General features: G+C 30.0%; 2 protein-coding genes across 2 annotated transcripts; one reads left to right on the forward strand and one right to left on the reverse strand.

Annotated features, from left to right (window-relative positions):
- Positions 1-4,997: 4,997 nt before the first annotated feature.
- On the reverse strand, positions 4,998-9,195 carry LOC115712868 (protein NPGR2). Its single transcript, XM_030641273.2, has 6 exons — positions 8,897-9,195; positions 8,182-8,462; positions 7,448-7,700; positions 5,961-7,174; positions 5,716-5,872; positions 4,998-5,561 (listed from the first exon to the last, which is right to left on the reverse strand). The coding sequence occupies exons 2-6, from the start codon at positions 8,437-8,439 to the stop codon at positions 5,227-5,229; spliced, it is 2,217 nt and encodes a 738-aa protein (XP_030497133.2). The 5' UTR covers positions 8,440-8,462; positions 8,897-9,195; the 3' UTR covers positions 4,998-5,226.
- Positions 9,196-12,690: 3,495 nt separating this feature from the next.
- LOC115712890 (uncharacterized) lies at positions 12,691-13,547 on the forward strand. Its single transcript, XM_030641307.2, has one exon. The coding sequence runs from the start codon at positions 12,945-12,947 to the stop codon at positions 13,395-13,397; it is 453 nt and encodes a 150-aa protein (XP_030497167.1). The 5' UTR covers positions 12,691-12,944; the 3' UTR covers positions 13,398-13,547.
- Positions 13,548-14,887: the final 1,340 nt, after the last annotated feature.

The following is a 14,887-nucleotide window of genomic DNA, read 5'->3' on the forward strand; positions in this document are numbered from 1 at the left end:
AATAACCAAAAATAACAGATCAAATTTTCTGGTGGAGAGTAACTCTAAGATAGTTATCAATGCGCTTAATGAGAAGGAGATTTATTGGGCGCTTGAGAACTATGTCTCTTTTTGTATAGACTCTCGTTTGTTTGTTAGTTGTCTTTTCTCTACTATTAGTATATCTTGTAATTTTGTAGCCCATAATATGGCAAAATGAGTGTTTACTCACTAGCAGTTTAGTTGTATCTCGTTTTCTTCCATTCCGACAAACCTTTTCTGTAATGACCATGAGGTCTATTAATTTTTATATATGCACGCTTTTATTCAAAAGAAAAAAAAAATCTCTTCTCAAAACTTTATACCGAAAATGACAGATCAAATCATGTGACAATAATTCTATTCAAAGAAACAAATAAATGAAAAAAAAACACTAAATAGAGCTAAAAGGTATTTGTATTATTGTATTATTATATTTTATAAATTAATTTGGGTACTTTACAGCCAAAAAAAAAAAGTAAAAAAAATTATATATTTTTTTTAAAAAAAAAAAAAAAAAAATTGGCCCAACCCAACCCAAAACCTACCCGAACCCATCCCAACCCGCACCCAAGAACCCACACTCCCAATTAGCAATTTACACTTTTCAAAACTCGAAATCTGAAAAACCCTAACCTGGTCAAACACTAGATGTGCACTATTACTCATCAAACTTTTGGTTCTTCTATGTAGCAAAGAAAAAAAAATACTTGAGGCTAGCTCAAGTGGTTATAGGAGGGTGCGTGTGTGTTGGAGGTCCTGGGTTCGAGTCCAGGATATGTATGGTTGTAATATATAAACGCTTAAATAAATAAAAAATGTAACGAAAAAAAAAACTACTTTTGTTTCTTTAATAATCGGGTACGTTCTATAACTATTTTTAAAATCGTATTTTGTTTTTCTAATTAGAGAAATAAAAATATTTTTAAAAATAGGTTTCATAAAATTGTTCTTATTTTACTCGATGTCGAAGTCCCATACCTCGGCTCCCTAGCCCAACCCTAAACTGGACACAGATACATACTCGATGCCAAACAAAGACCCTAAACCTCAACCCTCGACTCGGACCTGGTGCAGGACCCCAACTCCTAGCCCAAACCCCATACCCCAACTATAGTCCTTGCTTTACTCCTAGCCCACTTTTTTAGTCCTAAAAGAAATAAAAGATAAAAATATAAATATAAATATAAATAAAATTTACAAACACATTTTTATTTTATCAAAAACAAAATATTACAAAAACACATTTTTTTTTTAGATAAAATGGTGACATTTTATTAGCAAATTGCATCAACCAATACAATGTTTAAAAGATCCGTCGGAGCATTACTCTCGGTGAACATACGAACTGAATGAAAACAAGAGCTACGAGCCATATAATGGGCAGCCTTGTTAGCAGAATGTTTAACAAATTGAATCTGAACAGATTTTAAAGAAGCAAGCAACTCCCTCTTGAATCACCACGCCAAAGGGAGAACGCAATAGAACCGAAGAATGTAAGGCTTGGACAACAAGAAGACAATCGGTTTCCAGTTGCACATCATTCCACTCCTTATTTTTGATCCAACTAAGAGCCTCCTTAATGCCTATCGCCTCCACCACAGCAGTCTCTAAAAAGCCCGGTTTGCTACAAGGAAGAGCTTCGACAAGATGGCCATAACAGTTGGATTTCTATTATTTTTATTTTATTTTTTAATATTAAATATATAATGACAATTTTGTCCTTTAAAATATGTCTTACAAAATAACTACCATATAATATAGTTTAACTCAAAAGGGCAATTTAGTCAATTTAAGCATTCCGATTACGTTTTCTAATAAAGTAAACAATATAAATCACAACTATTTCCATTTCTAAAAAATTTTAGTAAACAACATATTACAAATATTGATTCCCATTATTTTTTATTTATTCCGTTACATTTCTCCATTAAATTATTCTGATTTTGATTATTGTATAGTAAACGTGCCAAAAAAGACAAAGAATAACTTTTAGAGAGAAAAGACACAAACACATGCCATGCGGCAAGACTCTAGTAATCTCCAAAGTAATTAATATTCTCACTCAATCAATCAATCATTATATTAATAACAGCCTTAGGTGTTTTTGCAATATATACTGAAATTTGGTATGGTATTATTGTTTGGAATAGTCTTCGTGTTGACATTGAAAAGCTGATCGGTAATATCACTATCAGTAGCCATGAAATTACTCTATATCTTTAGTTTACCTCTATAAACAAAATAAATTAAATGATTTGTGGTTTTTTGATTATTATTATTATTTTTTTGTTATTAAGGATGGACATGTTGCACCTACATGATTAAATTAACTTATTTAATTTTCATTATCATTATTATGAATTTTAGTCACCTAAGAGTGATATGTTGATGGGTTTGTTGTATAACAATCCAATAGTAATATAAGAAGATTTGGATACAATTTCAATTTTATATATTGATGTGGGATTGAATGACTTGTTATGTTTGTTAATATTAGCTTTTGAAGTCTTATCTAAGATATATGTTTTAGGAGTGGCAAACTTTATATGAATTATTATAGATTAGGGTCATTAAATAATTGTGGGTTGAAATTGGGCCGAATTCAAATGACACAATTATTTATGGGTTAATTTCACAAATGCACAAAAATAACAAAATAATAACAAAAATACGTTTACGGAATTTTAAATATTTTTACGATTTTTTTGATTTTATTTACATAAAATACGGTCTTTTTATGTTGAAATTTTGTTCATTTGTTGTTTATTTTTTGTTATATGTATGTTATTTTTTGTTGTTTTTTTATTGTTATTTTGATGTTACTTTTATGTTATTTTTTTGTTAATTTTATATTGTTTTCGTGTTATTTTTTAGAAAACCGTAAAAATATAAAAATACATTCTTTGAATGTAAAAATGTAATTATTTTACAAAAAATAGTGTCTTATTGACACGAAATCGACAAGAATTGGTATGTTTATATCTAATATATTATGAGAATTATTAATTTATAGTAAGATTAATATTTATTTTCATAAAAAATATATAAATTTAAAAAAAAAAATTGCTTACAAAAATATAAGATAGATAATTCATATATATATATATATACTATATGAGAGTTACGTGGCGAGCCACGTAAATATTAGTTTTATTTTAAGTTCTAGTGGTTTTTGTTTAAGAATTTAGTGACTAATTGTAAATTATGTTATAAATGATATGTTTTATAAAACTAAAGAATGTCATAATTGTGTATATAAACTTATAATATACACATTGTTATTTAAATGTTTTATGTTATAAACGATTTTCTTATGTAGAGTTTAAATTTTATATTGATGATTGTTATTTAGGGTGGGTATGGGTGTAATTTTTTTTTTTTATTTAAAAAAGATTGTTTAATTTTTTGGGTTTAATTATTGGGTGGCTAAGATTGTTTAAGATTGTTTAATATCAAAAAGTGAGGATATACGGTTTGTTATGTTAGAGAGATATGTGGCTAAGATGATTTTTTTTAATTTGAAAAAATTGTTTAATTTTCTGGTTTAATTATTGGGTTTAAACGTTTAAAAAAAGATTGTTTAATTTTTTTTGGGTTTAATTATTGGGTTTAACATACTTAAATGGGTAACCTTAAGCGATAATGGATAGAATATCTGATCGAAGAATGGACAAGAACTTCAAATTCCTTTCAATACGATAATTAAAAAGACGTAAGTATACCATCCTCTTCTATGCCACCTGATGGTGCATTTTCACCTGCAAATAGAAATTTCTTCACCAATTGAAATATCAAAAATCCTACATTTTTCCTTAAGTTTGATTCAAATGTTTTCTTACTTAGTTTATGGTTACTTAGTATGACCTATAAGTTACATATATGATGAAAACAGAACCTACTTGTTGGAAGCTGAAGTCCAAGATATTGCTTGATCAATTCACGAACTTGTGTCCTTTTGAGATCATACTCCTTGGCAAGCACAAGAAGTAATTTCCGGCGATTTTCATGAGAAAGACTAAAATAGCCCTACATTACCAAAAATATGATATGAAATTTAAAAAACGAACAAACAAAGAAAAAGAAGAAGAAGAAACTTACGTCAGCGAAATCATTGAGTACAGAGTCTAAAACTTCAGTTTTGCTCATTGATATTGCAGAATGCATCGATTCCAAACCAAAATTGAAATTCGAATGAAATAAGATTAAGAACCTCTGATTATTGAGAGAAGCATCAGGATTATAGTTTCCTTGTTCATCACATCCATTTGATCAATTTTCTTCCGAATTGGAGAGATTCTGATTCACCAAGCTCTGTTAATGGAATCAGTATTTTGAATTAATAGAAAAAAAGCATAAAAATAATTAGAGTAAAGATTAAAAAGGTAAGGCCTACATTGATAGGAGGGTTAGAGTGAGAGAGGTTTGTTGAGTTGTTAGGCGTAGGCCTCATCCTGGTTCGCATCAAAATGGCCAACCCTTTCTTGTTCATACTTTTTTCTACCTTCAATTTTACTTTTGATGAAGAAAACACTTTACTTAGTTGTTAATACATCGTTCTCCACCCTTTCTTAATTTAATATCAAAAATTAGGGATATACGGTTTGTTATGTTAGAGAGATATGTGGCTAAGATGATTTTTTTTTTAATTTAAAAAAAATTATTTTTCGGGTTTAATTATTGGGTTTATTTATTAACGGAGATCAAACCTAGAAATGAGTAATTAAATAATATTAATTATTTAAACTAACAGAAATCTATGATTTTTTTTAATTTAAAAAAGGATTATTTAATTTTTTGGTTTAATTATTGGGTTTATTTGTTAACGGAGATCAAACCTATTAACATCGTTAAATTTAACAGAATATTCTTTTATTTTTAAGGTATATTCTGTTAAACCAAGAAATGCCGTTAAATAGGCACTTTTAATATATAAAGATATACATAAATATAAAAGCCAAGTTTGACCCTTGTGGAACAAAGCTGAAAGAAGAGAGTAAATATATACTTTAACTTTTCCTTTTGTTGAAATACATCAAAAGGTGTTTTTGTCTGGGTAATGATTCCTAACAAAGCTATATAACTTGCTTTAAAAAGAAAAAGAAAGAATAAAAACACAAGCTTTATTATTTTTCCAAAGCTATGATGAGAATTAACAATCAATCATCTGAGATTTACAAAAGAAAGTTTGGTCAAGTAAAAATATAGTCATCTGAAAGGTTCAACAGGTGCAGTTTCTTCAAGACTAATTGCAGCCTCAAAACACTCTGCAGCTTCTAATGAAGATGATGAAGCATTATTATTATTATTACCCTTTGATTTATAGAACATACCGAGATTGTACCACGCAGAATGGTTCATTCTGTCAAGCCGTAAAGCCTCCATCAGAAAGCTTCGAACAATAGCCACCGATTCGTTGTTTAGTTGCCTGAGAATCTCAGCTGTGGAAATCAAGCTCGGGACATGTGTGGGATCGGTATTCAAAGCAACCAAGAAAGCTTTCAAAGCTTCTTTGTATTCGCCTTTAGCTTCATAAAGCACACCTGTTAAAAAAAACAATAAACCAACAAACATGTTTACTCTTCACTTTCCAGCTATTAATATGAAAAAGCATTTACAGATCAAATCATGTGGCAATAATTCTAGTCAAAAGAACAAGAAAACACAGAAAAGAGCTAAAGGGTATTTTTAAATTACCTGTGGCGTGCCATCTGGTGGCGGAGTAAGAACAAAGGGACTTGGATTTAGAAAGACAAACCTCAGCATCGCGCCATTGTGACAATCTTATATAGATATAAGTTAGATCATGCCATATTTCTAATTCCAAACTTCTAGGTGATCTTCTACTACCACTCTGTCATCAGGAAAACACAACAGTCAATCACCGATAAACTGTTACGAATCAAAGATTAAATAACTGTACTATGATGAAGATCATATACCTTATGTAACTTCATTTCAGAACCAATGCTTTTCTTCTGAACTTGAAGAATTGCAAGAATTTGAGTATATGTCTCAACGGCGTTTCTTATATGACCCTGCGCAATGTGAAGTTTAGCTTTTGTTCGCAACAGTTCTCCTTGATCCCATTTCCCGGTTTGCTCCAATGCAGTATCTATGATTACTTCAGCATCCACAAACCTCTTTTGAGCTGATAATATTCGAGCTAACAAAAGCCATGTTTTTATGTTGGATCCACCTTCTAGTTTAAGTGTGTTTTTTGCATAATGAAGTGCATCGTTTAATTTCCTTTGCTCAGCGTTTCCGAGGCTAAGTTGGTAAAGGATTATAGGATCTTCCATTCTTGTCAATTTCCCAGCAGTTTCCAAAACCCGAAGTGCTTCAGATTGTCTCGATACCCTTTCAGAATCGGTAACAGCTGATTTAGCCTGTAAGGAAAGAGAAGCGCCCAAGAGATAATTGGCAGTGCTTTTCAACTGATCACATCTACTGTCCAAAATTTCGAGGGCTCTACGAGCAAAATGAACTCCTTGTTCGAAATTTGGGATTTCCTCGCATATCTTTGAGGCCATAAGTAAAGCTGGGATATGATTGGGATCATCTCCGCTACTAATTAATTTCTTCAATAGGTCCAAGGCAACCGAGCAATCACCGGCTCCATAATAACAAAGAGCAAGAATGTAATACCGTTCATTTCGTCTAATTATCCCCGGAAGCAGTTCTTCTACTTGATGAGCCAGAGACCTGGTATCCCCCGAAATAGATAGAGCAAATGAAAGGTGGTCCAAGATTGACTGATCCCATTCAATTCTCTTGAGAGAAATTTTTCTAAGCAGAATCATAAGCAAAAGTATAGCCTCTTCTAAATTGTTTTTCGGTACAAATGAGCCATCCATTTGGAAACGGAGGTTAGGAGGAGCTGCTTCAACTCCACTGTAAAGAAGATAAATAGCAAACTCTTTCTGAATCCTAGCAGCGGTTTCACTGTCAAGATTCCAAGGATGGAGTAAAGCCTGTCGGTAAGACAAGATCGCTTCACTTGGACAATCAGCGAGCTTCCATAGTTCGGGAAGCAGCTCAACAGCCTGTATAATAGTCTCCTGCAATTTACATTCAGCACCAAAGTTTTCAGGCAAGCCTTCTGGTAATGAAGATTCAACTATGTCCACAACAAATTTGCTAGATTGAGCAGCTTCTGCAAGAATGATTGAAAATATGCATTAGCTTGAAAAGGTCACAAATTAATCCTCACTTATGTGGTTAATGCACTCCAAATTCTCCTATCAAATCGTTATCTCCCATCCAAAGTAATGGGATTCAAGTTATTGCGTAATGTAACAGAATTTACCAATATAACATACAGTTTTCGAGTTAAAGAAAAGGAAACACAACCAATAGAACAGAAATGACTGAAAAAGTTATAAAATGTGCAATTACATCAAACAATTCCAAATATCCGAAAAGGTACCTTTAAACCTCCCAAGAGCCTGCAATGATTTCGATTTGAGAAAGATTGCTTCCAAAATTAAGCTAACAGCAGGAATCGACATTTGTGGGGTTTCAATATTTTGGGAGCTTCTCCTACGACGTTCCACTCTTCTAGAAAGGGTTGATTTAATATTGGGAGCCACCATTGATATATCTATTCCTTCAAATACACGTAAAGCAGCTTCAACATTTCCTTTCTGATATTCATATCTTCCTAACACTGCTCTTGCTTCCTGCAGGTTGAACACACAGATCATCATGAGAATCCACGCAAACTTGTATAGATCTTCAAGTAAGCTAAAAATGATCTTGGCCAAATTAAAAAGAAACTCGGAAATTCAACAAAGACAAAAGGAAAAGACTTCTCAGATACAAAAACAAAAGTTTATCAGGCAGACTTAAACTATCAACCAACAACGAAAATCAACCACAATGATGTTACAAACGATTTACTAAGATGACACTGAAAAATAGGATTCTAAAATCTGTTATTGAATTACATAAGAAAATACCAAGTAAATGAACAACATGGTATGAGTGAAAAATGTTACATCTTTCAATAAAAGAAAAGTGGTCAAAGTAAGGTCCATGAAGCAAAGACTACATCAACTCAATTCATAATAAACATAATAAATTTGTGTGGCTTCTAAGCTGGATCAGCAACAATTTAATTTGCAAAGAAATTACAAATAAGACAGTAAAAAAGCTACAAACCTCATAGTTCAAGACACCATTCTTGCGAAGAGATAATTCAGCTTCTTCAATATTACCAGTATCCGGTTGCTTAGCAATCTCGCGAGCTCTGGAAATTATCTCATTACCATAATCCTCAATCGAAAGGGATTCAAATGAAGGCACCATTTTATCTTCAGTTCTCAATTGGTCCCCTGAACAAAGGCACTTCAAAAAATTTCCAAAGCCCTTCTTAAACTCACCTCTCTTAACTCTGGTAACTCTACTCTTCTTCTTCATGTTGTTTCACTAAGCCCCAAAATCTTAACCACAACAAACAAACACCAAAATTAAAACAAAACCCTTTTTAACAAGAAGCTAAAGCAAAATCCCACTAAATAATTAACTCTAATAATTCTCAAAACCATGATCACAATTACAAATTCTCAAACACTTCAAAAACCAAACAAAAAGAAAAAACATCCAAATTTCTCTAAAAAAATCCTCAACCCCAAAACCTAAATCCAATCCAAACTCACAATTCTTCCATCAAAACAAAAAACCCATGTCAGAAATCCAACCAATTCCAAAGCCACACCTTATAAAATAACAATTGGCCAAAATTTCACCCCAAATATCAATCATTTAAAACACCTTAAAAAACAACAAGAACAACCGACAATTCCAACACCAACACACACATATATATACACACATAAATTATAAATATATATACAGATAATCAAAAAGCACTGACCTTTTGTTTTTCCAAAAAGAAAAGCACAAGTTGTTAGCCCACAAGGCATCAACAGAGGCACCCATTTTCACTTGAGTTCAAACTTTAATGGATTCCTTTGAATGAGTCAAAACATTTTCCTTTCCTCTCTTTTCTTCTCTCTATGGTTTTGACCCTTTTGGGTAACGAAAACAAAGCTCGGAAATTTCGTAATCGAATCGTAAGGAAGAAGATACAGAATCAGACACACATATATAAAGAGAAAGAATTTCATTGATATTCGAGACAAGAGAAAAAAACGCTTATTAGACTAAAGAACACGACGAAGGGTATTTTGGGAATAAAATAAATATATTCTTTCGTTTTTGGGTCCCACTTGGAAATTGATTTCATTTACTGCTGTGTGTAACACGTTAGCTGAGGCTATTTATTTGCCACGTGGCACTTGATTTTACTTCGTTTCCCTTTTTGGCCGTTAAACGGTTATTAACTACACTTTCAAGTTTCACTAGCCGACAAAAAAATTACTGTTTGTGTTTCTGTCTTTCTTTTTTTGTTTTAAGAAAAAATATAAAAAATAAAGAAATAAGATTAGGTTGAGAAGTTTTGGGTGCACGTGTGCCTTAATTTATGCACGTGCAACATTTTTTATTATTATTATTTAAGTGATTTTTTATTTTTTGAAAGAATTTGTTACTTACAAAGTACTTGAAATTATATTTTTTCTATATTTTTATGATTTTTATGAGTTTGTGTTTTTTAGTGGAAAAATAATATTATTTTGATGTTAGCGTAATATTATATACATTTGTAGTTTATGCTAGTATTTAATTGAGATAAATAGATGACATACTAAATTTGTAGATATATTAGTAATTTAGAAAGTTTTACCGTTAAAATTTAGGCTAATTAGCAATTTTTTTCTCCGAACTTTGACATGTACTAAATCATGCTCCCTGAACTTTTTTTGCTGTTAAAAATTCCCCCTGAACTATTAAGATTGTTAAATTTAAGGACTTTTATCTAATTTTAGTAAAAAATTCTAACATGGATGAAAGTCCAGGGAGCATGATTTAATACATATAAAAGTTTGAGGGGCATGATTTGGTAGATATCAAAGTCTGGGGAGCATGATTTAGTACCTAAAACAGTAAAATTGAATGAAATTAGACAAAAGTCCTTAAATTTAACAATCTCAATAGTTTAGGGGGAATTTTCAATGGCCAAAAAAGTTCAGGGGGCATGATTTGGTATACGTCAAAATTCGGAGAGAAAAATTGCTAATTAGCCTAAAATTTAAGTTTAGAAAGTTAAATACAAGTTAAATAACAGTTAAGAGGATTTAGCCGCCAAAAATTAATTTTTATAATGTGAAAACAACAAACTTTTTTGGAACGACCTTAAAACAATAGTCTATAAAAAAATAAATATATATTTTGTAAAACGTAAATTTTTTGTTGGGTTTGATATTTTTGAAATAATCCCTTATGGCATGTTTACTAATAAGTAATGGGAATCAATAGTAAGGTAATCATTCCCTTACATTTGTTTACTTGCATTATTAAAATTAGGAAAGGGAGAAGTTGATTAAATAAGGGAGAAAAGAAAGGGAGAACTTCTCCCACCAATTTTGTAAGGAATGCCATTAAGGGTAATGGATTTTTATTATTTCTATTTTATTTTTTAATATTAAATATATAATGACAATTTTGTCCTTTAAAATATGTCTTGCAAAATAACTACCATATAATATAGTTTAACTCAAAAGGGCAATTTAGTCAATTTAAGCATTCCGATTACGTTTCTTAATAAAGTAAACAAGATAAATCACAACTATTCCATTTCTAAAAAAATTTAGTAAACAACATATTACAAATATTGATTCCGATTATTTTTCATTTATTCCGTTACATTTCTCCATTAATTTATTCCGATTCTGATTACTGTATAGTAAACGTGCCATTAATTTATTGGCACATTGCTTTCAAAGGGTTGTTTAAGGGTTTTATTTGACTTATACGGTCTGTTTTCAATTTTGTACAGTTAGGTTGGTTAGTTTTTGTTTTTCTTAATTGTAATTTTGTATTGTTAGTTTTGGTTATGTAAGACTAGTATGATCTAAATAAAAGATCAGATATATTGGAGACACTTTTAACAATAGAGGCGAGCACATATAAGTCTTAATTTTTACATCATTAAATTATGTGTGATGATATTTATTAAATATTTGATACTAATAAACTTTTTTTATATTATTTTGTATGTATTATATTTGTATGATGGACAGTCACAAGTTAGAATTTTTTTTTTCTTTTCATCTTTAGATTTTTGAAATTTGTATTAAGATTTTTAGTTTGAATTAACCATCAAGTGTGCTAATGATAAAATATATATATATATATAATTTGGTAATATTCAAACTTAAATTTAATAATAAAAAAAGGTTTTAAGTTGTTTTCTGTGTTGATTTATTCATTTTTTTTATTTTTTGGTAAAATGTTGAAAGTTTAAAATTGATAATGAAAGTAAAAAACCTTACGTATGAGCTTAGTGGGCTTAGGGTGTCATCAAGAACAAGAAAAAGACCAAATTGGAAAGGGTGTAGTGGGCTTGGGTTTCATATTTGAAGCCCAATTACCAAAGTGGAAAGCCCAATTTCCCAAAAATCATTTGATTCCCAAATCCTAACCCTCTAAATAATACTTTGCGTTTCGAAAGGGATTAGCCAATATTAACAATATTAGAAGGAGAATTGCTAAAACGTATTATTGGAACCTAATACCTTCTCGATGTCATACTGAAATTGGTGTAATTAATTATCGGATACTATATAACTTAAGAAAGTAACTTTTAAGGAATATCGCTAACCAATTGTAGGGTGACACCTATAAAAGGTGTTAGGCACAATTAGTGTCCAATAACAATGTTTTATTAGAAACGATTCTCAATTTCCTTTCTTATTGTAAGCGGTCCTTTAATGAATTAGCTCATTTTCTTGCTCGTAGTGTTCTTTTTTTAAATACTACTAAAATTTAGTGCAGAATCTTTACCCTACCCATTAATTTTGAATTTATATTGATCTTTTAATTCAATAATTTAGATATTTATTTACCAATTATTTTGGATTTAATAATTAATAATGACTAAATTTTGAATAGCTGAAATTAATTTTAATTTTCAACCTTTTTAAAAGCAATTCTTTTTACCTAACTTTAGAGAGAAAGGGTTTCAAGAAGACATTTTCATTACTATATAAATCTATAAATTTCTCCTAAAAATGAAATTATACATCAATAAAAATGAATAATTTTTTTTTAAGAAAAATTTTCAACCACCAAAAACCAAGAACAACAAGCATTCTACTAAAGTAAGGAAAGCATTTATACAATCATAAAATCCTTTAACAATAAATTGTGAATACAAATAAAATTTGTTGTCCACCAAATTTTGAAAAAATATTATTATATAATTAAAAAAATTTCTAATATAGAAAAGTATCATATAAATATAAACAAATAACCAAAATAAATTAGTAAGATAATCTCAAACATACAAAAATAGAATTATTATTATCATAACCAAAATATTTATCTATCAAATTTGGGAAGAACAAAAAAAAAAAAGAAAATGATTATGATTGTGAATATCAACAATTGACAAGTACCAATGAAACGCATTCCTACATTTTATTAATCCAGGGGTAATTTCGGTATAAAAAAGACAATGGCATTTTTCGTAAATAAGTATAAAAACATGGGTAATTATGTATTATTCATTCTATAAATATAGACGAACCCCCCATTCCTCTAATCTTCCACTCGTACCTTCTCATCCTCACTTTTTTCTCTCTCTCTCTCTTTATTTTCTCTCTCTAAAAATCTCTGGGCCCTTTTTTTTTTATTTTTTTCGTTAGAAAATTTTTAATTATTATTTATATATATTTTTATTTTTTATTTTCCAAAATTTACTTTTAAAGAAAAAAGAATCTTTTTCGCCTAAGATTATATTTTAGGTGAATTTTTTTAAATGCCCATAGCTGACGTGGCATGCACCCAAATTTCTTTAAACAATGAATACCAAAACGATGCGTCTTCCTCCTCGTCGAGTTTTAACGGCGTCAAGTAACAACAACAACAAAAAGAGGAAAGAAGAAGAAGTTGAAGTTAACGTCGTTCAGCTCTTGCCGTCAAATACAACGAAGAAGCTTAAGTCGGTTCATCACTCTCAGCTCGTCGGCTCAGATAAGGTTCTTGGCGCCTCGGCGCCGGCTAATCATCTGTTGGCTGGTTATTTGGCTCACGAGTTTCTCACTAAAGGAACGCTTTTCGGACAGGCGTGGGACTCGGCTCGAGCCGGCTTCGCAGGTGTAGATTTGGAGGAGAAGAAGAAGAAACGTGAAGCCGAGCCGAGCCTTGATAAGCTTAGGAGATACGTGGCAGTAGCTGATTTGTTAAGTGGTGATGGGACCCACTTACCTGGCATCGTCAACCCTACCCAGCTTGCTCGGCTTCTACAGTTGTAATGTAACGGGAGTTGGTTGTGACACGTGTACTAATTGTATGTGGGTCCCATTTTGCTCCCCAATTTGAAAAATGTAAAGAGTTTTCTCTCTCTTTTTTGTTTAATTATTATTTATTTTATTTTATTTTATTTTTATAATTTGTCTTGTAAATTATGGTGAAATTTCCTCTCTCATCTCTAAACAGAAAAAGAATTGGAATATTATTAATTCATATTAACTTTTAGGGAAAAACAAAAAAAAACCTATAAAATCTATCCATTCAATATATTTTTTTGTTTCAAAAATAAAATAGGAAGAATAATAATATATGTTAAAAAAAATTCTAGGAATTTCAATTAGTTTTAGAAATCTATATGAAATTTTGGGTTGGAATTGTTTTTGAGATCTAGTTTTTAAATTTATATTAATTTTGTGAAACCTAAAACCCTCTTTTTCTTTACATGATAGAACAAGTGAAATAGAAATTGTTGGTTTATTTTTATTTTTAATTTTAAGCTTTAAATTTGAATGAATTTTTTTTTTATATATTTTTGGAAAAATTATGAAATAATTGTTGGTTGGAAATGACTTGTTACTTGTTAGTGAAGACCTTGTAAATTATTATTTAGTCAAATCATTACATAAATGTGTTCCTAAAAAGTAGATTAGATCAAAAGAGAAGTATTCATAAGGGTTTTGCTCTTATTTGCAAACATTTTAGGGTTAGTGAGAATTTTAGACTTTCACTTATTATTATTATTATAATTATTTATTATTTAAGTTTATCTATTTATTTAAAAGAAAAGTTTTTCAGTTATTATTATTGGAGTTTGGTACATCTGTTTTTAGTCACATTAATTTATACTTTATGAAAAAATATGATAAGATATATGAAAATCAAGTCACACATTATTGAATTTTTTTTCATAAAATGCAAGACATATGTTTTACACTACATTTTATGTTTACTTTAATAAACGTTTTTTAAACAAAATGTACACCAATTAAATATAGGGTAAATATGAATGAGTTTAATAAAAATTAATGATCAAAGACTCTATTTTACTAAATAAGAATTTGGAATTAGTTAGATGTGTTATGATCAAGCTAGTTTTTTATTTTTTGTTTATAATATTTTGAAAATCTAATGTTTGAATTGCACAACACAAAATAGAGAAACTGATCAATAATTTTTTATTTTTATTTTTTTGAAAAAATAGCTTCAGAGAACGCCAGCAAAGAGCAACTAAGAGGGCGAGAGCTAAGATATTGATTGATCAGTGACCTCAGTCAAAATAAAATTCTAAATACAACGTGGATAATCAAGCCACTAAAGTGTATATTGCAGTAGTTGTTAAGGTAGATTTTACAAGAGTATCAGCAACTATACAATTTTGGAGCAAAGTAAAACTCACAACATTAAATTATTTATATAAAACTTTAATATCATCAATAATTAAACTTAAAGATGAATCCAAGAACGTAAACATATTAACATCATGAACCAAGCT

Source organism: Cannabis sativa, chromosome 4 (genome assembly GCF_029168945.1).
Source record: "Cannabis sativa cultivar Pink pepper isolate KNU-18-1 chromosome 4, ASM2916894v1, whole genome shotgun sequence".
Classification (NCBI taxonomy): domain Eukaryota; kingdom Viridiplantae; phylum Streptophyta; class Magnoliopsida; order Rosales; family Cannabaceae; genus Cannabis; species Cannabis sativa.